General features: G+C 34.5%; 1 protein-coding gene and 1 long non-coding RNA gene across 16 annotated transcripts in view; one reads left to right on the forward strand and one right to left on the reverse strand.

Moving 5' to 3' along the window:
- Positions 1-22,495, forward strand: part of LOC102630151 (probable disease resistance protein At4g27220) — a 90,847-nt gene that overhangs the window by 33,487 nt on the left and 34,865 nt on the right. For 2 of the 15 annotated variants that reach the window (XM_052437144.1, XM_052437142.1), the window contains exons 1-3: positions 2,975-5,779; positions 5,865-6,368; positions 6,513-7,334. The exons of 3 other annotated variants lie outside the window; for them this stretch is intronic. In XM_052437144.1, coding sequence (XP_052293104.1) covers positions 2,975-5,779; positions 5,865-6,368; positions 6,513-7,334 — 4,131 coding nt within the window. Of the gene's footprint in view, positions 1-2,933; positions 5,780-5,864; positions 6,369-6,512; positions 7,335-8,746; positions 9,078-9,901; positions 10,218-22,495 lie in introns of those variants that run through there. 10 more of the 15 variants (XR_008053132.1, XR_008053133.1, XM_052437143.1 and 7 more) reach the window with 10 other exon arrangements.
- Positions 2,723-22,495, reverse strand: part of LOC127901084 (uncharacterized) — a 46,958-nt gene continuing 27,185 nt past the window's right edge. The window contains exon 2 of the long non-coding RNA XR_008053138.1: positions 2,723-3,073. This is a non-coding gene — a long non-coding RNA (uncharacterized LOC127901084). The remainder of the gene's footprint in view (positions 3,074-22,495) is intronic.

Consider the following 22,495-nt stretch of genomic DNA (forward strand, 5'->3'; position numbering starts at 1 on the left):
ATTTTACTTGATCAAAAATCCCAGTTCTCATTTCAATCTTCTGTTAATCTTCTTAATCTCAAGATAAAAGTCGAGGAGTTGAAGGGTGAAATTAAGCGAGAGAATTCAGCACGGGGTTGATGAATGATGAGGCTAAAACAGACACCATTTGCCCTTTACCAATGCATGCATCTTTTGTTTCTTGAACATGTGTGACAGCTCCATCCTTGTGAAGATTGAAAATTGACTAAATAATAACCACTCAGATAGAATGTTAGTAGGAAAGAAAGAAAGTAATAAAATTAAATAATTTCTTCCAGAAAAGCACACTTTTTGTTAAGATTCAAATCATGAATTCTAGTTTATTGACTATGCTACTTCATAGCATTTTGTTGAGTTAGGATCTAATTAAATTAACTGATCTTTGCTTAACTCCTGCTTTCTTTACTGTTTTTACCGCTGTTGTAAGTTTGCAAACAGTTCTTAACAAACTCTTCAAGAAACTTTTAAAAACAAGATAAGGAATATAAATTTTAATTTCATTAATTCATGAGCTCAAAGGCTCAATTTATACAAGTATTTGAAACATGAAAAAGGAGATGACACAATTAACATAATTTAGGAATAATGATTTATTAATAAATATTGAGTCAATATATATTTTATTTATTTATAATCAATCTTTCTTAATCAATAATTTAGATGAGACAATCAATATTGATTGTTTTGTTTCCATCAATGTTGCGTGATTCTTATCATCCTCCCCTGAGCTGTCAAAAACATTTTTTTCAACTCTTAGCTTGCTTTGAAAATTGTAAATTCTTGATTTTTATTTACAGTTCTCATCCTATTGTCATGCAACAAATCATGAAGCATTCCTTTAAAGCTTGATTAGGAAATTTTCTAATTGATTTCATGTGCACATTTCTTTTAAGATCATAAGCAATAGATTCCTTTGATCAAGAAATTCTTTAAGTATGAAAGTTGTTCCTTTGATTTTTTTTCAAAGAAATCTTCACTCCTCTGATCTTACCATAGAATTCTTTCATTTACAAAGCTATTCCATTAATCTTGTCAAGGAAAATATCAATTTCAATAATTCCTTTTCTTTCTCTTATTCTTTTGATATCATTTCCTCTGTGGTGGCTGAAGTGGTGGTTGATGGTCCCATGGCTGAAGTGGTGGTTAATAGTCCGATTGTTGTTGTTGTTGTTGTTATTAGGGAAAATATCCACCGTCCACCTGTTTTTTTCAATTTTTTCAAAAATATACAATTTTTTTTTTACTGGAATCCACCTAAAGTTACATTTTGTTTCACTTTTCCACTTCCGTTTGAAATCCATTAAGAAAACTAACGGAAACTTAAAAAAATGACCATTTTACCTCCTAACGAAAATTACAATTTCACTTTAAAAAATGCCAAAAATAATCAGATTTAATAATGAATATCATTATTGGTACGTTAATGAAGTACAAAAAAATCTTAACTACTAGAGATTATAACTCAATGAATAATAAAAATCTACTTATCATAAAATCAATTGATGGTTTGCGAGATTGAGCTATTTTTAATACTATTATTATAATTTAGCATTCTAATTACAGACATATTTAAAAAAAAAACTCTGCATTTGATGGTTGTGGAACTAATTTCTTTATTGACCGATAGGGAAAATAATTAGATTTAATTTGATTATTTTTGGTAATTTTTAGGGTGAAATTGAAATTTTCGTTTTAGAAGATAAAATGGTCATTTTCTTAGGCTTCCATTAGTTTTCTTTATAATTTTTTTTCTAACACTCAAATCAAATTTAGATTTCTAAGTAATTTCGGAGGATATTGGGAGAGGGCTATAAAACTTAACTTAAATAGCTAAAATTTTTATATTTATTTGGCAAAGATACAAACCATCCAAAGCTTGAGGGGTCCTCTAATCATGAATCTGTTGAAAACTGCGGCAGCGTTTGGCCGAGTAACATGCAGGAATGTTCGTGCTCTGCAAATGCAAGAGGTGCGGCTACCTATCAAATATTTGAAATTTGATGATTTAAGGTCCCACAACAATGTCGGTGCCCCAACGGGATTTAACAGCGTTGGCCGTTGGTGCTATCTTTCATTTTCAACTTTTTTTTTTCTTTTAAAGGAAAAGGAGTGATTGGGTTTTTGTTAAAAAAATAATAATTATGATAAGAGAGTAATTAATAAAAAAATTGTCGATATTTATTTATGTATAAAAAATATAATATATAATAATTATTACTGGGATTATATTTTTTTATTAAAGAATAAATAACTATAATTATTCTAAAAATAAAACTATTAAACATATTTCTAAATTTACCAAAAATTAATTATTTCTTTACTATAAAACAAACACAAAAACACGATTTTAAAAAACAACAGAGAAAAGGCATCCGAAATTTTTGAGGGAATCTTGACGTTGACTTCAGTCGTCTCTTAGACTTTTGGATGAAACACGATGTATGATTGAATGATCTCAATCTTCATCATCTCAAGTTCTCTCAAGCCACCATCTCAGGTTACCCATGTCTTGTTTTCAGCTTTTTGATCTCAAGGGCACCTTAGTAGTCCATCCCGTGAGTCGTAACTGTTGTTTGAAATTTGGTTTCTGTCCATCCTTAATTTCTTCCTCCCAGATCACCTCTTGCTTTGCCATCTGATTCTATCCACCCTTTTCTTTGTTGTCATTGGTGTTTTGTTGTTCATCTTCTTGTCCCTTTCCCTCTCTCATTTCTCTGTACCGTATCCACTTATCATTGTAGTTTCCCTCTGATTTTCTCCTCTCTCTTTATTCATATTAGATAAAACACCTCTACATAGATTCAACTTTTGATCTCGCGACCACTCTGCTTTTGTTGCTGTTAGCTGTTGTGACCTGGTGTTCTGTTCTGTACATTTGCTACTCTGTTTTATTTCCCTTTGGTTTCCTTTGCATCCGTTTCTCAAAACTTTAAAAGGAAAAAAAAAGTTGAAAATGGTTGATGCTGTTGTTACCGTTGCTTTGGAAGTTGCCAAGTGCTTGTTCCCTCCGATCGGGCGCCAGTTAAGTTATGTGCGTAAGTACAAAGCCAACCTTGAGAATCTCAAGAAAGAAACTGAGAAGTTGACCGATGCAAGAGATAGTATGCAGAAAAAGGTTGATGATGCTAGAAGGAACGGGGAAGAGATTGACAAAAGAGTTGAGAGTTGGCTGATTAGTGTCGACAAGATCATTGCTAAGGCGGACACGTTAACTGGAGAAGAAGAACATGCAAATAAGAAATGTTTCAAGTGGCTCTGTCCTAATCTTAAGAAACGCTATCAACTTAGCGAGAAAGCAGCCGCAAAGGAGAAGAGCATCGCTGATCTCAAGGAAGAAGCTGAGAAATTTGCTCAAATTTCCTACCCTACTGTTGCAGAAGAGCCTTGGCTTAGGTCTGGCAAAGGTTGCGAGGCCTTTGCATCAAGAACGTCGACTTTAAAGGATGTGCAAAACGCATTACTTGATCCTGATATCAGCATCATTGGGGTGTATGGGATGGGGGGCGTTGGGAAGACGACCCTAGTGAAGGAAGTGGCTAGGCGAGCCAAAAAAGGCAAGCTATTTGACGAGGTAGTTTTTGCAGAAGTATCTGAAACTCCAGATATCAGAAAGGTTCAAGGGGAACTTGCGGATCAGCTAGGTATGAAATTTGATGAGGAGAGTGATGTACCTGGAAGATCTAGGAAGCTTTATGCACGGTTGCAGAACGAGAACAAGATCCTCGTAATTTTAGACAACATTTGGGAAGATCTTGATCTGGAAAAAGTAGGAGTTCCTTCTGGAAATGATTGTGGGGGATGTAAAGTCTTGCTGACAGCAAGAGATCGTCATGTGTTGGAGAGTATTGGGTCCAAGACTATAGGGATTGATGTTTTAAATAACGAAGAAGCGTGGACTCTATTCAAGAAGTTGGTGGGTGACTGTGCTGGAAAAGGCACATTAAAATCTATAGCAACTGATGTGGCTAAAGAATGTGGAGGTTTGCCTATTGCCATCGTTACACTGGCAAAAGCATTAAGAAACAAGAGTAATGTCTCTACGTGGAAAGATGTCCTGAGGCAATTGAAAAGCCCTTCCCATCGGAACTTTGAAGGAGTGCTAGCGAAGCCATATTCAGCTATAGAATTGAGTTACAAGTATTTAAGAGACGAGGAGCTCAAGAAACTATTTTTGCAATGTAGTCTAATGGGATCCCCACAGGCTTCCATGCTGGACTTGTTGAAATATGCAATAGGTTTGGGTATATTGAAAGGCGTCAGTTCAATGGAAGAAGCACGAGATAAAGTAAATGCGTTGGTCGATCAACTCAAAGATGCTTGTTTGTTGCTTGACGGCACTAAAAGCGATTGGTTTTCTATGCATGACGTTGTTCGTGATGTTGCCATATCAATTGCATCTCGAGACTATCATGTTATTACAATGAGAAACGAAGTTGATACGAGGCAATGGCCAGATAAGCATTTGCTAAAGAAGTGCTCAACAATATCATTAGATGACATTAATAATAGTGAAATTCCTCAAGGGTGGGAATGCCCTCAGCTTGAGCTTTTCTTCATTTCTGCCCCCAAAGATTCTCCTCTCAAAATCCCCGACAACATTTTCATCGGGATGCCGAAGCTCAAAGTTTTAGATTTTACTAGAATGAGGTTACTGTCACTACCGTCGTCGATTCATCTCCTAACAGACCTTCGAACATTGTGTCTGGATGGTTGCCAATTGGAAGACATTAGAGTTATTGGAGAGCTGAGGAAGCTAGAAATTCTTAGCTTGCGGGCTTCTGTAATTGAGCAATTGCCTATGGAGATAGGCCAATTAACTCAGCTCAGGTTGTTAGATTTGAGCCATTGTTCCAAATTAAAAGTGATTGCACCAAATGTTCTATCAAACTTATCTCAACTGGAAGAATTGTACATGGCTAATTGTTGTATTGAATGGGAGGTTCCCGGACTCAGCAATGAGAGAAGTAATGCTAGCCTCGATGAATTGAAGAATTTATCTCGTTTAACCACTTTAGAGATACGTATTCTTGATGCAGGGATTCTACCGAGTGGCTTGTTCTCAAGAAAGCTGGAGAGGTATGAGATTTTCGTGGGGCAAGAGTGGTACTGGTTTGATAAATACGAGACTCGGAGAACTTTGAAACTCAAGCTCAACTCTCGCATTTGCTTGGGGGAGTGGCGAGGCATGAAGAACGTGGAATACTTGTGTTTAGACGAATTGCCGGGTTTGACGAATGTTATTCATGATTTGGACGGGGAGGGTTTTGCAGAGCTGAAACATCTGAATGTCCAAAATAATTCGAATTTTCTATGTATAGTTGATCCGCTACAAGTACGTTGCGGTGCCTTCCCGATGTTAGAGTCCCTGGTTCTTCAGAGTTTGATTAATTTGGAGAGAATATGTCATGGTCAGCTCCGAGCAGAATCTTTCTGCACTTTGAAAACAATAAAAGTGGGAAGTTGTCATAAATTGAAAAATTTGTTCTCATTCTCCATTGCCAAATTCCTTTCCCAACTTGAAAGAATTAAAGTGATTCAGTGCAAAAATGTAGAAGAGATATTTGTTTCTAGCAATGACGAGGTGATCGGTGAGATTGCATTGGCGCAAGTACGGTTCCTGATTCTTAGAACTCTTCCACTGTTCACAAGCTTCTCCACATTTGTCAGGACAACTTCTACTGTAGAAGCAGAGCACAATGAAATCATTTTGGAGAACGAGAACCACCTTTATACTCCCTTGTCACTGTTTAATGAAAAGGTAGGTGAACAAAACTTATTCTCTTATTTTATTAATGCTACTGCTACCAAAAGAACTCGTATTGACATAAGAACTCTGTGTGCAGATCGTGCTTCCTAAATTGGAGGTCTTGGAACTGCGGGATATTAATGTTGCGAAGATATGGCACAACCAACTTTCAGCAGTAATGTCTTGTAACGTTCAAAATTTAACACGCTTGGTCGTGGAGGACTGCTGCAAATTAAGATACGTGTTTTCATATTCTACAGCTAAAAGACTTGGGCAGCTTCAACGCCTAGTGATATCCAGGTGCCCACTTCTGGAGGAAATTGTTGGCAAGGAAGGTGGAGTGGAAGCGGATCCTTCTTTTGTCTTTCCACAGTTAACAATCCTGAAACTCAGCTCACTACCAAAGCTTAGAGCTTTCTATCCTGGAATACACACTTTGGAATGTCCCATTTTAACTAGGTTGGAAGTGTCTCTTTGTGACAAACTAGAAAGTTTCTCTTCAGAATCGTATAGCCTCCACGAAAATAATGAGGGCCAACTTATTGAAGTGCCAGTGCCAGTGCCAGTGCCAGCGCAACAGCCCCTGTTCTTGGTTGAAAAGGTACGAGTCTCTTTTCTATAATATATGCTTTGTTTGTTTCAACATTTATTTTATTTTAGTGATAACAATCCATAATTATATTCTTCTTAGGAATTTTTTGAGTGAACAACAATTCCAACTTGTTTGTGTTTGATTGGTCATCAGGTCCTACCCAATTTGGAGGAATTGAGATTAAGCAAGAACAAGGATATCGCAAAGATATGGCAGGGTCCGTTTACAGACCATCTTTTAAACAAACTCGAAGTTCTGGCGATTGAGAATGATGAATCAGAAGTTTTACCAGCTGATTTACTCGAGAGATTTCACAATCTGGTCAATCTCCAACTAGCTTACGGTTCTTACAAAGAGTTATTCTCAAATGAAGGGCAGGTCGAGGAACATGTCGCGAAGCTCGCTCAGATAAAACATTTAAAGCTGAGGCGACTAAATGATCTAAAGCACCTGTGGCTGTGGGAACAAAACTCCAAATTGAACACGGTTTTTCAAAATCTTGAAACTCTATCTGCACACTTTTGTCTTAATCTGACAAATCTAATGCCTTCCTCTGCCTCTTTTCGGTGTCTGACAAAACTGAGGGTATGGGCTTGCGAGCATCTGATAAACTTGGTAGCATCCTCGGCAGCAAAAAATCTAGTGCAACTCGTACATGTGTCGGTAAGTGAATGCAGTAAAATTACCGAGTTGGTGGTAGCAAGTGAGGGAGATGCAGCAAACGACGAGATTATCTTCCCCAAACTGGGGTACTTGGAACTTCATCGTCTACAAAGTCTCACAACCTTCTGCTCTGCAAACTACACTTTCAAATTCCCATCTTTATGCGATTTATCAGTGTCTGCTTGCCCCAAGATGAAGATTTTCTGCGGAGGAGTCTTTAGCGCACCAAGATTAAAAGAAGTGTGTCTAAATGGTCAAAATTGTTGGGACGGTGACCTCAATACAACCATACAACTGTCGTATTACAAAACGGTGCGTATTCATCAACCAAACTATTTTTTGTTTTTTTTTTTTTCACTGGAGGATTGTTTGTTTTTTAACCATATTTGTATGGACTATTTGATTTGAATTTTATTATTTAATTTAAATCTTTTTTATTGAAATTAAAATTAAATATATAATTACATATTATTATAATTAGATAATATAATAACAAACAGTACAAAATTATATATATATTTATTTATTTATCGTAAAAAAATTTAAAAGAAGTAGCATTGTGTATTTAAGTAGTTAAAAGGCACTACTAATTTTAATTAAATATTAATTCGATTCTCTTGTTTATAATATTATATTTCACATGTTAACACATTAAGTTACAATACAATTTGAAATTTACCAATATAATTTGTTTATTATTGCAATAAAGATAAAATAGTTTGAATTAATATTCAGGGTTGACTTTCGAGTTTTTGGGGCCTTAGGTGAATTTTTCTAGAAGGCCTCATTTTTTCTGCAACTTAAATACTCAAAGAAATATAAAATATCTCAAAGTCCGTTCTATATTTAGTTCTTGAATTTCAACAATAATTAAGAAAATCTTTAAAAAATTTTAAAATAAAATAAAATAAATAATGAAGAAGATAGTTTTTTAACTTCCATTAAAACCATTACAAAACTAAACAAATAAATAAATAAGAAAAATACTATTTTAAAATAGGATATCCATAATTGTATAGTACTAAAGATGAATTAATGATCAGATAATGTATATGGACTTTATATTTCAAGAAATTATTTTTTTCTTTTTTAAATGAACTAATGAATGTAATAATTTTTTTTTTGTAGATAAGACATCGAGAAATTGTTTTATCTATTGATTTTTGAGATTATAAGGTTTTTAATAGAAATTAAGGAATAGTAAAAGCCAAAGATTCTAATGTTAAATAATTAAGTTTTCTTAGAAAACTAAAAACGTAAAGAATTTAATTTTTTTCTTTGAAAAACTAATAGTGAATGAATTAATGGTTAGTCAATATTATTAATTATATCTCTTTAACACTAAGATTAATAAAATATAGATAGGTTTTCCTACAATACGTAGTAAAAAAATATTTATTAATTAGAGAATTATTAAAGAAATACTCAAAAGATGAGATTTTCTCAAAATATGGGGTCTTAGGCGACTGCCCCGTTCACCTATACTTAAAGGTACCCTACTAATATCTAAACATTTAGTACAATCCTATAAAATATTATAATGTGAGTTGGCTTCTCAAATCTTACATATATGCATATGTATATGTATGTATGTGTGTATGTATGTATGTATGTATGTATGTATATATATATGTGTGTGTGTGTGTGTGTCTTTAGGGTTCATCCTTTCACCTTAAATTAAAAATGTTGCTTTATTATTATTATTATTATTATTTTAATTTCAGAATGCTCAGAGTTCCACAAACGATTCAGGTCAATCTTCAATGCACCATCAGGAATAAGACAATTTCTCTATGATGTTTATAATCACGAGTTTTTCATTGAAGATCATTTCCTTGGATTGGAGTCAGGTGCGGACAAGCCCTTCTGTTTTTGTCTTCATTGTTCTGCTTTGGCTCTCTTCAACTTTTGTGTTGCTGTTTTGAAAGTGTTATTATAAAACTTACATTCCATGTAATCGATTGAGATTCAATGGTTCAATGGTCCTTACCATTCAAAAGTTCATGTATAGTGTCAAAGGCTTCTTACCATGACGAAGGCCGTTATGTTTTCCCTTGTCAACTATATTTTTTCTGAGCTTTCATCTTCTGAAAACTGCCAGTAGAATGTCAAGTAAATCATTTGGTGCATCAAACCTTAACACCATTAAAAAATTGCTGAAGTCTCAAGAGTATTTTAGTAATTTCAAGCTAAAGTTATTTTCTTAGGTCCTTTAGAGATTTTTATCTTTTTCTTTGAACATATGATTTACAAGTTTTTTTTTCCTTTATTTCAGTTATTATATTAAATTGGTAACAATTGTAATATTAGGTGGCAAAATATGGTTGTCAAAAAACTTTGGTAATCTAACATTTAGTCCATTTACTTGTTTTATTTTAATTTATTTAATGTTAAAATCACATGCATACAATGCACATGACATTACTAGGAATCCAGTCTTTTACAGAGTATGGTAATATGTGTAGATGAGGGCATCGGATTAAATGTAGTTGCTTCTCTTGGTTACGTGGAGCAATTAGTTATCCAGCTCAGGAGCAAAGCTAACGAACTGAATAACATGTATAATAGTTATAACAAACTATTAGTTACTAGATTCTTCTTCCTTCTAGTATAAATATTAAGCTGTAATCATTTGTTGATATAATGGAAAAAATGAACAAGTTCCTGATTCTTCCATCATCTCTTTCATCATAACTTTCTATCATTTTCTCGTTTATTTTCTCTTGTGCCAAACACACTTTACAAAATCTTTCACAGTCCAATTATAGTACCACAACAGAACGTGTGCTTATGTCTCATTAGAAAAGTTAGTATGAGAAATTTAGAGCATAAATGAACTAAATAGCACATCATTAATCTGATGCTCTTCATGATTACAGAGTGTTCAAACTTTCGAAGAAAATTCAGGTCAACCTTCAATTCAGAATCCGGAATAAAGCCATTTCTCTATGACAGTTTATGAGTTTTATCATTGAAGAATCTTCACTTTCTGTGTTGCTCTTCTAGAAGTGTCATTACATTTCCTTCATGTAATAGTTCGAGATTCAATGGTCGAAAGGCCCTCAATTAGTATTAATAATTTTCTGGTTGCAGCAGTACGTTGTATTTCCTTGTGATTGAATTTCTGGAGTTCTATTCTTTTAGAATTGATAAATTCAAAGGGGATGCTGGTGTCTAGTGGTCTTGGTGCTATTGTTAGAAATACCAGTGGGGACATTATGCTTGCAGCAGTAAAGACCTATAAATTTTTGGGATAACGAATTCTCAGAGGCAGAGGCTCTTAGACTTGGATTTTGGGATTTAAGTAAGCTCCAATCTGATGCTAAGACTTTTGTGAAAGGAAACGATCCGAGTCAAAAGCAAAATCTTCCGAAGGAATTGTTAGGAGTAATGATTATTTTACTGTCGAATGTGTTGGAGGTTGAACTTATGGGGAATGGCAAATGTAGAGAAATACAACAATAATGGTGGAACTTTATTATGTAAAGTAATGTGTTTACAACTAACTCTGTATGTAGGAAGAAACTGCAGAAATTTTGTGTGCTTCAAGGCACGTTACAAATGTCGCTCTCCTTAAGACGTTATTTGCCCCCACCAATTGAGTGATGCACATAGGTTAAGCAAATATGCCTCCAGGATACAATGAAGCACTTGTTTGTTTGCTTGAGTTGTGCATCGACGAAAGCAAACCAGAATACTCTTGAATGTTGCAAGCCTGCCAAGAAACAATATATTGTTCCTGCAGAAAACAATATATTGGAATGTGAATGCACAAAAGAAATGGGTGTTTTGTGTTGAAATTCGTACTAGAAAGGAATGTTAAGAAAAGAGTGGTGTAGGATCATTCATTTCATGTCTAAATGGCTTAAACATGACCCATATTTATAGATATACTTGTGCCCCCTCATTTGGGTTATCATATTTCATGATACCCCTTCATTCATGGCCATTGGATCTAGATTTGATTTTAATCAATGGTCCAAATTGAACCATCACCATTTCAAATGAAATGTCACCATGAAATGATGCATCTTTAAGTGAAATGTTGCCATGAAAAGTTATATTATTTAGTAAAAATATACCTTTTCTACAAGACACAATTAAATGGACATGTCCTTACAACAAGACATCATTTAATTAGACATGTCTTTAGTGAAATGTACCTTTTCTATAAGGCACAATTAATAGGACATGTCTTTACCATAAGACACATTTATTTTGAAAAATTTCCAACAATCCCCCACCATTTTCAAAATAAATGAATTTTGAAAAATTATCTTGCACAGGCTTGGAAAACTTATGCATAGATGAAGGTGTCTTTTGGACTTGAACCTTCACTTAGTGACAATACATCAAAGTTAATCAAGGTGGCATGGTAGGCAAGCTTTGAACCAACGACCTTAATCGACTAACCGGATATATCTCACATATAAGTTTTCAAATTCTCAAGTATTCCTTAGCCGACACGTGGATTGGCCCTGTGTCTATATCCTGTTTTCATGAGCGCTTTAGTAACCAGCCAAGTTACATAGGAAGCGGCACCACCTCCTACACTCACATAGGTAGACTTATCTAGAATGTCTCTGTAACTAAAACATTTATAAGTCCATTAAAAGTTAAGTAGCTTAACATTTCCCATATGTTACAGGTATCAAGCACTAACCTTTGGGACGCATCTAAAAATATTATAGTGCTTGCTATCACAACATATGATGTACTTTTGCTCATTGAACCCAAGATCTTGATATTTCAAGTGTTGGGTTGAGTTTCCATCATTGGTGATAAGATGATGCTGGCTTCAGTCCCATCCCCTTAGAAGTTTTAGATACAATATCCCTTGCAAGGCCTTTAGTTAAGGGGTCTGCCAAATTTTGGCATGATTTCACAAAGTCAATTGTGATTACTCCATCTGTATGTAATTGTCTTACATAACTATGTCTTAGACCAATGTGCCTAGACTTTCCATTATAGATTTGACTATATGCTCTTGATAAAGTTGCCTCACTATCACAGTGAATAGATATAGGAGGCATTGGTTTAGGCCAAATAGAAATTTCTATAAGCAAATTCCTTAACCATTCAGCTTCCTTGGAACATGAAGCCAAAGCTACAAATTTTGCAGCCATGGTGGAGTCTGCTATACAAGTTTGCTTCTTTGAGCCCCATGAAATAGCTCCTCCACCAAGATTAAAAATCCAACCACTTGTGGATGTATGATCATCTCGATCAGTAATCCAACTAGCATCCGAAAATCCTTCCAAAACTGAAGGATATCCAGTGTAGTATATACCATAATCCATTGTATGTTTTAAATATTTTAGAATTCTGTACACTGCTTGCCAGTGTGCTTGGCTTGGATTACTAGTATATCTACTGAGCTTTCCAACAGCGAAAGCAATATCAGGCCTAGTACAAGTCATCGCATACATAAGACACCCAATAATACGTGCATATTCTAATTGGGATACTGATCTGCCAATGTTAGGATACAGTCTTATATTTGAATCAAAAAGTGTTGACACAGACTTACAATCATAATAATTAAATTTCTTCAAAATTTTCTCAATATAATGTGATTGGGTCAATACTAGGCCATTCTCATTTTTTATAATTTTAATCCCCAAAATCACATCAGCAAGTCCCATGTCTTTCATATCAAACTTAGATGACAATAATAATTTAGTGACTTCAATGCTCTCACTATTAGTACAAAAAATTAACATGTCATCTACATATAAACAAATAATCACACCTTTATTTCCATTGAATCTGCTATAGATACATTTATCAGATTCATGAATATTAAATCCATTTGAGACAATCACTTTGTCAAACTTTTCGTGCCACTGCTTTGGAGCTTGTTTAAGACTATATAAAGACTTAACTAGTTTACCAAATTTATGTTCTTGTCCTGGCATAACAAACCCTTCTGGTTGTTTCATGTAAATTTCCTCATCTAATTCTCCATTTAAAAAAGCTGTTTTTACATCCATTTGATGAATTTCAAATTGATAAATTGAAGCCAAAGCAATCAAGACTCTAATAGTAGCAATTCTTGCAACAAGTGCATAAGTATCAAAATAATCAAGGCCTTCTTTTTGTGTAAAGCCTTTTTGCTACTAGTCTTGCTTTAAATCTTTCAATTGTTCCATCAACTTTCTTCTTCTTTTTGAAAATCCATTTACAACCTATAGGATTAGAGCCAGGTGGTAAATCAACTAATTTTCAAGTCTTATTACCCACAATAGAGTCCATTTCATCATTAATGGCCTCTTTACAAAAAGCAGCATCTTGAGACTTCATTGCCTCTTCATAGGTGAGGGGATCAGACTCTATAGTAGATGTGATCATGGTCTGTTTTGATTGTGAGTCTCTTGTCCCTTCAACTAAATAGACTATAAAATCTGGCCCAAAAGATTTTATAGTCCTTATTCTTTTACTTCTTCTCAAATGATTTTGCTCATTATTAGCATCACGCTTTTGACCAATTTCTATTTGTTTATAATTCTCTTGAGAATCAATACTTTTTGGTATAGTGGAAAATCTATTTTCATAGAATATTGCGTCTCTAGATTCCACTATAGTATTGATCTCAACAAAGCTATTAAGTTCTGTTACAAGAAACCTATAAGCTTTACTATGCTCAGCATATCCCAAGAATATGCATTCAATGCCCCTTTCTCCTAATTTCTTTATCTTAGGTTTTGGTAGTCTTACAATGACTCGACAACCCCAAACTCTTAGATAAGAAAGATTAGGCTTTCTCTTTTTCCATAATTCATATGGGGTCACCTTTGTTTTCTTATTAGGCACTCTATTTAAGATATGACATGCAGTTAAAATAGCTTCACCCCAAAAACATTTACCAAGCCCAGCATTAAAAAGCATAGCATTAACCATTTCTATTAATGTCCTATTTTTCCTTTTAGCTACGCCATTTTGTTGTGGAGTATATGCAGTGCTAGTTTCATGTACAATGCCAACAGATTCATAAAATCCAGAAAAAGCATATTCACCTCCTTTATCACTTCTAAGGCATTTAATTTTAGTGTCACAAAAATTCTCAACTTCATTTTTATAAGTTTTAAATTTTTCTAACACTTGATCTTTAGAATGTAATAAATACACATAGCAATATTTTGAAAAATCATCAATAAATGTTACAAAATATTTTTTACCACCTTTAGAAGGATTACTATGCATATCACACACATCGCTATGAATTAAATGCAATAAAGAAGATGTTTTTTCAATTTTTGGAAAAAGGAGATCTTGTTATTTTAGTCTGTGCACATACTTTACATTTTTCATGCATATCATTTTCATGCTTAGGAATTAACTCTAAATTAGCCATATCATGCAATCTTCTAATATTCGCATGTCCTAAATGATTATGCCACAAAGATAATGAATAAACCATATAAGCAGAAGAAATATTCATATTATTGATATTGAGTTTAAACATTCCTTCATACATGTATCCTTTCCCAACAAAGGTACCACCCTTAGATAATATAAATTTGTTTGACTCAAAAACAAGTTTGAAGCCAAACTTATTAAGAAGGCTACCAGATACAAGGTTTTTCCTAACTTCAGGAACATGATAAACATCAGTAAGAGTTAAAGTTTTTTCAGAAGTAAACTCTAGTTGCACATTGCCTTTTCCTTTAACTATTGCAGTGGAGGAATTTCCCATGTAAAGAACACTTCCATCATCCATTGCTTTATAAGATTTGAAAAGGCTATGATCCTTGCATACATGCTTGGTTGCACCAGAATCTATCCACCATGCATTATCATCTTCAAGAACATTAATCTCAGATATCATGGCCACAAAATTTGTGTTCGAAACTTCCTTTTGTTTCTTCAGAAGTCGACAATCTCTTTTGAAGTGGCCAGGTTTTCCGCAGTGGTGGCATGTACCCTTCTTTTTCTTCTTATTGTTTTGATTCTCTTTGGAATCAAACTTTCTCTTTTGATTATTTTTAGGGTGATTAGAATGTTTAAAATCCTTCCCTTCCTCTACGACATTAATTTTAGAGGACGTAGTAGTCTGATCCTCAAAACTATTAAGCTTGAGTTCCTCTTCAATACGAAGACTTTGGCCTAAGCCATCCAGACTAATTTCCTCTTTATTATGTTTAAGACTTTTCTTATAGTCTTTCCAAGAGGGAGGAAGTTTATCAATAATTGTAGAGACAATAATAGAGTCATCCATTTTCATGTTATGTTGGTTGAATTGATCTAGAATATGCAAAATCTCATTATATTTTTCAACCACAAGTCTATTATCAACCATTCTATAATTAAAAAATTTAGAAGCCAAGAATTTCTTACTTGTGGCATCTTCCATCATGTACTTAGCCTCTAATGAGTCCCATATCTCTTTTGCTGTAGGTTTGTTGTGATATTGATCAAACAAAGTATCAGACATGACATTGCAAATGTGTCCCTTACACACGTAGTCATCTTGCTCCCACTTATGTCGTGTTAGCCTATATGGCTATAAATATTGATTTTGATGATAACAAACCACATGTATTTATTGAGTAAAGATTTATGAATTGTGCTTTTATAATAAGAAAATGATGTTATGGAATTAAAGCATTTTGGACTAAAATGAAAGTAATTTTAAAATCTTTGATAGTATTTTAAATTTCAGATTTGGACCTATTTGAAACTATTTAAATATTTTTGGGTCATTCTATAATTTCACAAAGTTTGGGCAAAGTCATAATTTTAAAAAGTTGTGGGATTGACAAAACATTATTCTAAAGTTCTGAAATTGGACCTTTTTGCAAACTTTCATAACATTTTGGGCCACACTACAGTTTTATAAAGTTTTGGGGTCAAACTATAAATTTGGGAAAATATTCACTGTAGCAGTTACTGTAGCAAGCGGAAATCCGGATTCTGACAAATGGAAGTTCGGATTTTAGGCATAATCTATCCGAATTAAAAGCGGAATTCCGGATCCTGACAAACGGAAATCCGGTTGTTGGGCAGTAAGCTACTGAGCGTAAGCGGAAATCCGGATGTGACAAAGCAAAAATCCGGATGTTCAGAAATTCAAATTTGTGGTTGTAACGGTAACATTAAGTGGAATTCCGGATGTCCATAACCGGTAATCCGGTTACGACCAAAATGTGCATAACGGCTAGTTTTTTAGCTCAAACTATAAGAACTCAAATCCAACTCATTTTCAACCTCTCCAACAAGCAACAACAAAAAGTACACGTGATATCTTGAGCCTTCAAACTTGTGAAATAAAAACATTGAATCTTTTCTTGTTATTTATTTTTGAATATCTACTCATTGAGTGAGTTTATTGTAACCTTCATTTATTCATCTCAATTGTAAGAGTTTGAGTGTGTGAAACACTTGAGTGAAGAGATTGGGAGATAATCTCTTTGTTGTAAAGGTTTATTGACACCTCGAAGTCAATTGTAATCGTTGAAGCCTTGGAAAGGCTTGGATAGTGGAATCCTTAAGCTTGGATCGCTTGGAGGCGTGGACGTAGGCGGGGATTGCCGAACCACGTAAAAATTCGTGTGTTTATTTCTCTTCTTCCTTACTCTTTAATTATTGTGCCTTTATTAAACTTATTGCTTTCAATTTTTATTAAGGCATTAGATTGCTTGTTGTGTGGATTTGCTAGGTTAATTTTAAATTTTCAATTCACCCCCCTTCTTGGGTTGCACACTTATATTTCATTTGGTATCAGAGCTTGGTGCTCTTATTTAGATTTAACCATCTAGAGCTAAAGATCAATGGCAACTCAAAATGATTCCACATTTAGAGAAGGGCAGTCCACCACTAGACCACCTTACTTTGATGGAAACGATTACCCATATTGGAAAACTAGGATGAGAATTTACTTGCAAGCCTTAGATTATTAGATTTGGGAAATCGTTAATGATGGTCCTTTCACGCCCTTGACTAAAAATGAAGTCGGAGAAGATATTCCAAAACCTTCACGGGATTGGAATGAATTCGAAAAGAGAAAAGCTTCTCTAAATTCTAAGGCTATGAATGCCTTGTTTTGTGCACTAGATAAGAAAGAGTTTCATAGAGTGTCTAGTTGCGAAAGTGCTAATGAGATTTGGCACAAACTTGAGGTTGTCTATGAAGGCACGAACCAAGTGAAAGAATCTAAAATAAGTAGTACACTCGACAATATGAATTGTTCCAAATGGAATAAAATGAAAATGTGTACTCTATGTATACTAGATTCACGGACATAGTGAACACTCTAGGAGCCCTAGGAAAGACTTTTTCAAATAGCGAAAATGTCAAGAAAATCATTAGGTCACTACCTAAGGAGTGGAGACCAAAAAGGACTGCCATTGAGGAAGCCAAGGATTTAAATGTATTACCTATTGATGATTTAATTGGCTCTCTTATTTCATATGAAGAAGATTTGGCAGCTGAAAAAGGGCATGAGGAAAAGAAGAAAAACATTGCTCTCAAGGCTTCAAAACGTGAAAGTGATGAGGAAAACGAAATGGATGATGAGGAGCTGGCTATGTTGGCTAGAAGATTCAGAAAATTTTACAAGAAGAATAATGAGCAGAGAAAGTTCAGAGGCTACAAGAATAAGAAGGAGAAGAATGAGCCAATCACTTGTTATGAATGCAAGAAGCCCGGACACATACGACCGAAATGTCTTCTTCTCAACAAATTCAAGAAGAAGGCTATGGTGGCCACATGGGATGATAGCGATGAGGAAACAAGTGACGATGATGAGCAATAAGAAATGACAAACTTAGCTCTCATAGCTGTTGGGGAAGAATCATGTGATGAACTTGATGAGGTAAGTGTTCTTCCTACATATGATGAATTGCATGATGCTTTTAATGATTTGCATGATGAGCTAATGGAGATTGGTAAAAAGAATATATGTCTTAAAAAGAAGATGATAGAACTTAAGAATGAAAATGATTCATTTAGTGTAAAGATTACATGCCCAGAATTAGAAAATAAGACATTGCATGATAGTATTGCATTACTTGAGAACTCTAGCACCTCACATGAGCTCTTAGAGTCACACATGAATGACTTGAAAAATAAAAATGAAATGCTTAAAAAGAAGAGCAATGAACTAAATGAAATTGTGCTAAAATTCACAAATGGGCAAAAGATGTTGGACAATTTGCTAAACTCACAAAAATGTGTATTTGACAAAAGTGGCATAGGTTATAAACCGAATTTGAAACAAAAATTTTACAAGAGTTATTTTGTGAAGAATACATCTATTAACAATAAAATTGTATGTCATTATTGCAATCAAGATGGTCATATGAAAAATAGATGTACAGTGAAGAGAAATGCATATTACGGTGTGAAATGTGTTTGGGTTCCGAAAGGAACCATTGCTAACTCTCAAGGACCCAAAAATGTTTGGGTACCTAAAACTTGAGATTTTTTCCACAGGGCTCAAAGAAGAAGAAGAATAAGTGGTACTTGGACAGCGGTTGTTCAAGACACATGACAGGGAATTATTCTTGGTTTTCAAGCTTTACCAAGATCGAAAATGGTGGAGATGTATCGTTTAGAGATAATTCAAAAGGAAAAATCATTGGGATTGGAAATGTCGGTAATGTATCCTCTACTCTCATTGAAAATGTGTGTTTGGTTGAAAACTTGAAACACAATTTGCTTAGTATTAGTCAATTATGTGATAAAGGATATAGAGTTATCTTTGATGAATCAAAGTGTGTTATTGAGAATGCATGTGATGGGAAAGTCTTGTTTGTAGGAAATAGATGTGTTAATGTCTATACCATTAATATAGATTGTGCATCAACAAATGAGAAATGTCTCTCCGCATTGCATGATGATGGTTGGTTGTGGCATAGAAGATTAGGTCATGCAAGCATGGATTTGATTTCAAAAATCGTGAAAAATGATTTAGTAAAAGGTCTTCCAAAGATCAACTTTCAAAAAGATAGAACTTGTGAAGCATGCCAATTTAGAAAACAAATCAAAACTTCCTTCAAAAGCAAGAATCATGTCTCCACTTCAAAACCACTTCAATTGCTTCATATAGATTTATTTGGACCTTCTAGATATGCTAGTTTAAGTGGCAAATTTTATGCATTTGTAATTGTGGATGATTATTCAAGATACACATGGGTATTGTTCTTAGCTAATAAGGATGATGCCATTGATGCATTTCGAATTTTCTATAAAAAAGTTCAAAATGAAAAAGGCTATTCTATCACTTGTATTAGAAGTGATCATGGTGGAGAATTTAAAAATCATGCATTTGAAAATTTCTGTAATGACCTTGGCATTGAACATCAATTTTCATCACCTAGGACTCCACAACAAAATGGAGTAGTAGAGAGAAAGAATAGGTCTATTCAAGAAATGACTAGGACCATGTTGAATGAAAATTCTTTGCCTAAATATTTTTGGGCCGAAGCCGTCAACACCGCTTGTTATGTTTTAAATCGGATGTTGATTAGACCTAATCTCAATAAAACTCCATATGAGCTTTGGAAAGATAGAAAACCCAACATTGGCTATTTTAAAGTTTTCGGATGCAAATGTTTTGTTTTGAATACAAAAGATAATCTTGGTAAATTTGATCCAAAATCTGATGTTGGTATTTTTCTTGGTTATTCAAATTCAAGAAAAGCTTATAGAGTTTATAATAAAAGAACTTTAGTTGTGGAGGAATCTATGCATGTTATATTTGATGAGTCTAACCCTTCCTCTACGGAGAGAGTTGTTGTTGATGACAATGCAGAAGAAGAACAACAAGAAGAAGCATCGAATGACAACCAAGAAGTCGCGCCACATGGAATTCAAGAGGAACACCATGAAGAAACAAATGCAGAGCAAAATGAAGGTACTTCACAAACACTCCCCAAGGAGTGGAGGTATGTGTCCTCTCACCCTAAGGATGTAATTTTAGGAGATCCCTCACGAGGTGTTACCACTAGATCATCTCTTAGGAACACACGTGAGCATGCTGCATTTATTTCTCAAATTGAACTAAAATCTTTTGCGGATGCGAAAAATGATGAATCTTGGATTATGGCAATGCAAGAGGAGTTGAATCAATTTGAGAGAAACAATGTGTGGGAGTTAGTTCCTAATCCAGAACATCAATCCATTATAGGCACTAAATGGGTATTTAGAAATAAAATGGATGAATCTGGTGTGGTTGTAAGAAATAAAGCTAGATTAGTGGCTCAAGGTTACAACAAAGAAGAAGGAATTGATTTTGATGAAACTTTTGCACCTGTAGCAAGATTAGAATCCATTAGGATGTTATTAGCATATGCATGTCATAAGGATTTTATTTTATATCCAATGGATGCCAAGAGTGCTTTCTTAAATGGATATATTATGGAGGAAGTTTATGTGAAACAACCTCCTGGTTTTGAAAATGAAAAATTTTCAGATCATGTGTATAAGTTATCCAAGGCTTTGTATGGTTTAAAACAAGCACCTAGAGCTTGGTATGATAGGCTTAAAAACTTCTTGTTGGATAACGATTTTTCGATGGGAAAAGCGGACACAACTCTTTTTGTTAAGCATAAGAACCAAGACATACTTATTGTTCAAATTTATGTTGATGATATTATTTTTGGCTCTACTAATGAGTTGTTGTGTAAAGATTTTTCATCACGTATGAGCCAAGAGTTTGAGATGAGTATGATGGGAGAGTTGAAGTACTTCCTTGGACTTCAAATCAAACAAAACGAGGAAGGAATTTTCATAAACCAAGCCAAGTACGTGAAAGATCTACTCAAAAGATTTGGCTATGAAAATGGAACGGCAAAAAGCACTCCTATGAGCACTACCATCAAGCTGGACAAAGATGAGAAAGGTAAGGAATTTGATATCAAGACATATCGAGGTATGATCGAATCCTTACTCTATTTGACTGCTAGTAGGCCTGATATTATGTTTAGTGTATGCTTGTGTGCTAGATTTCAATCTTGTCCTAAAGAGTCTCACATGCTTGCTGTCAAACGCATTTTTCGATATCTAATTGGCACTATTAATCTTGACCTTTGGTATCCTAAAGGAACTCATATTGTTTTAACTTGTTATTCGGATGCCGATTTTGTTGGGTATAAGGTTGATAGAAAAAGTACTAGTGGAACATGTCACTTCCTAGGTCATTCTCTTGTCTCTTGGTTTAGTAAGAAACAAAACTCGGTTGCGCTTTCAACCACCGAGGCAGAATATATTGCCGCAGGTAGTTATTGTGCACAAATTCTTTGGATGAAACAAACCCTTAGAGACTATGGTATTAAGCTTGATCAAATACCTATTTTATGTAACAATACTAGTGCTATTAATCTTTCCAAGAATCCCATTCAACATTCTAGGACTAAACATATAGAAATTAGACATCATTTCCTTAGAGATCATGTTCAAAAAGGAGATGTTGTGATTAAATTTGTTTCCACTGAAAATCAACTTGCGGATATCTTTACAAAACCTCTTAGCGAAGAGCATTTTATAAAGATAAGACATGAGCTTGGAATGATGAATGTTGAATCTTAATTCATGTTTTACTATATAGCTTGATAGGTTTGTTATTATATGGATTTATGGGTCATAAATTAGATGGCTTGATATGCTTGTAATTTTATGATTTTATGTTGCATGCATTAAATGGCTTATTGAAAGGTTTTAAATCTTAAAATGATTTAAAATTAATCAATTTTTAAGGCCGGAAATAAAATGGTGTGTGTAATACAAGTTTAAGAGTTAGCAAATATTCCCTTTCTATTCATTTGGAAAATCATTTTTCCTTATTGATTTCTCTCGAGACAAATTCCGGATAACCGGATTTTCAATCTGGAAAAACCGGATTAGTTTTGGTTGCTCTCGGGACAACATTCGGATAACCGGATCTTCAATCCGGAAAACCGGATTTCCTAAGCTTAATTTCTACTTCAAACCGGACTACCGGTTAGCAAAACCGGAAAACCGGATTCGCAAGCAAAGCTTGCTGGACCAAACCGGATTTCTGGTTATGTCAATCCGGAAATCCGAATTTGAGACTTTGGCAAACCGGCATTGCTATCCTCTGGATCCAACCGGCAAGCCGGTTCATGTTATCCGGAAAACCGTTTTTTGCGTGGAACCTTGCTGGTCATAACCGGAATTCCGGTTAGTGCAAACCAGAAATCCGGTTTCGGGTTTCAAGCTTCTGGTCACAACCGGACTTCCGGTTAGTGCAAACCAGAATTCTGGTTTCGGAAGCTATTTCAACTGTTCCTCTTCCCTCTTCAAACGGAAATCCGGTTCTTGCTCTCTCTCTAAAACCCGGTTTCTCTCTCTCATTTTTCACTCCAAAATCCATCTTTTTTCTTCCTTTTTCACATCAAATTGAATCAAGAAAATCATTCCCCATCACTTCATTCACTCAAAAGCATCTTTAAACTTCATTTTCATCATCCAAAACTCTAGATCTCAAATTCAACCTAGGGTTTATCCGAATT

Source organism: Citrus sinensis, chromosome 3 (genome assembly GCF_022201045.2).
Source record: "Citrus sinensis cultivar Valencia sweet orange chromosome 3, DVS_A1.0, whole genome shotgun sequence".
Classification (NCBI taxonomy): domain Eukaryota; kingdom Viridiplantae; phylum Streptophyta; class Magnoliopsida; order Sapindales; family Rutaceae; genus Citrus; species Citrus sinensis.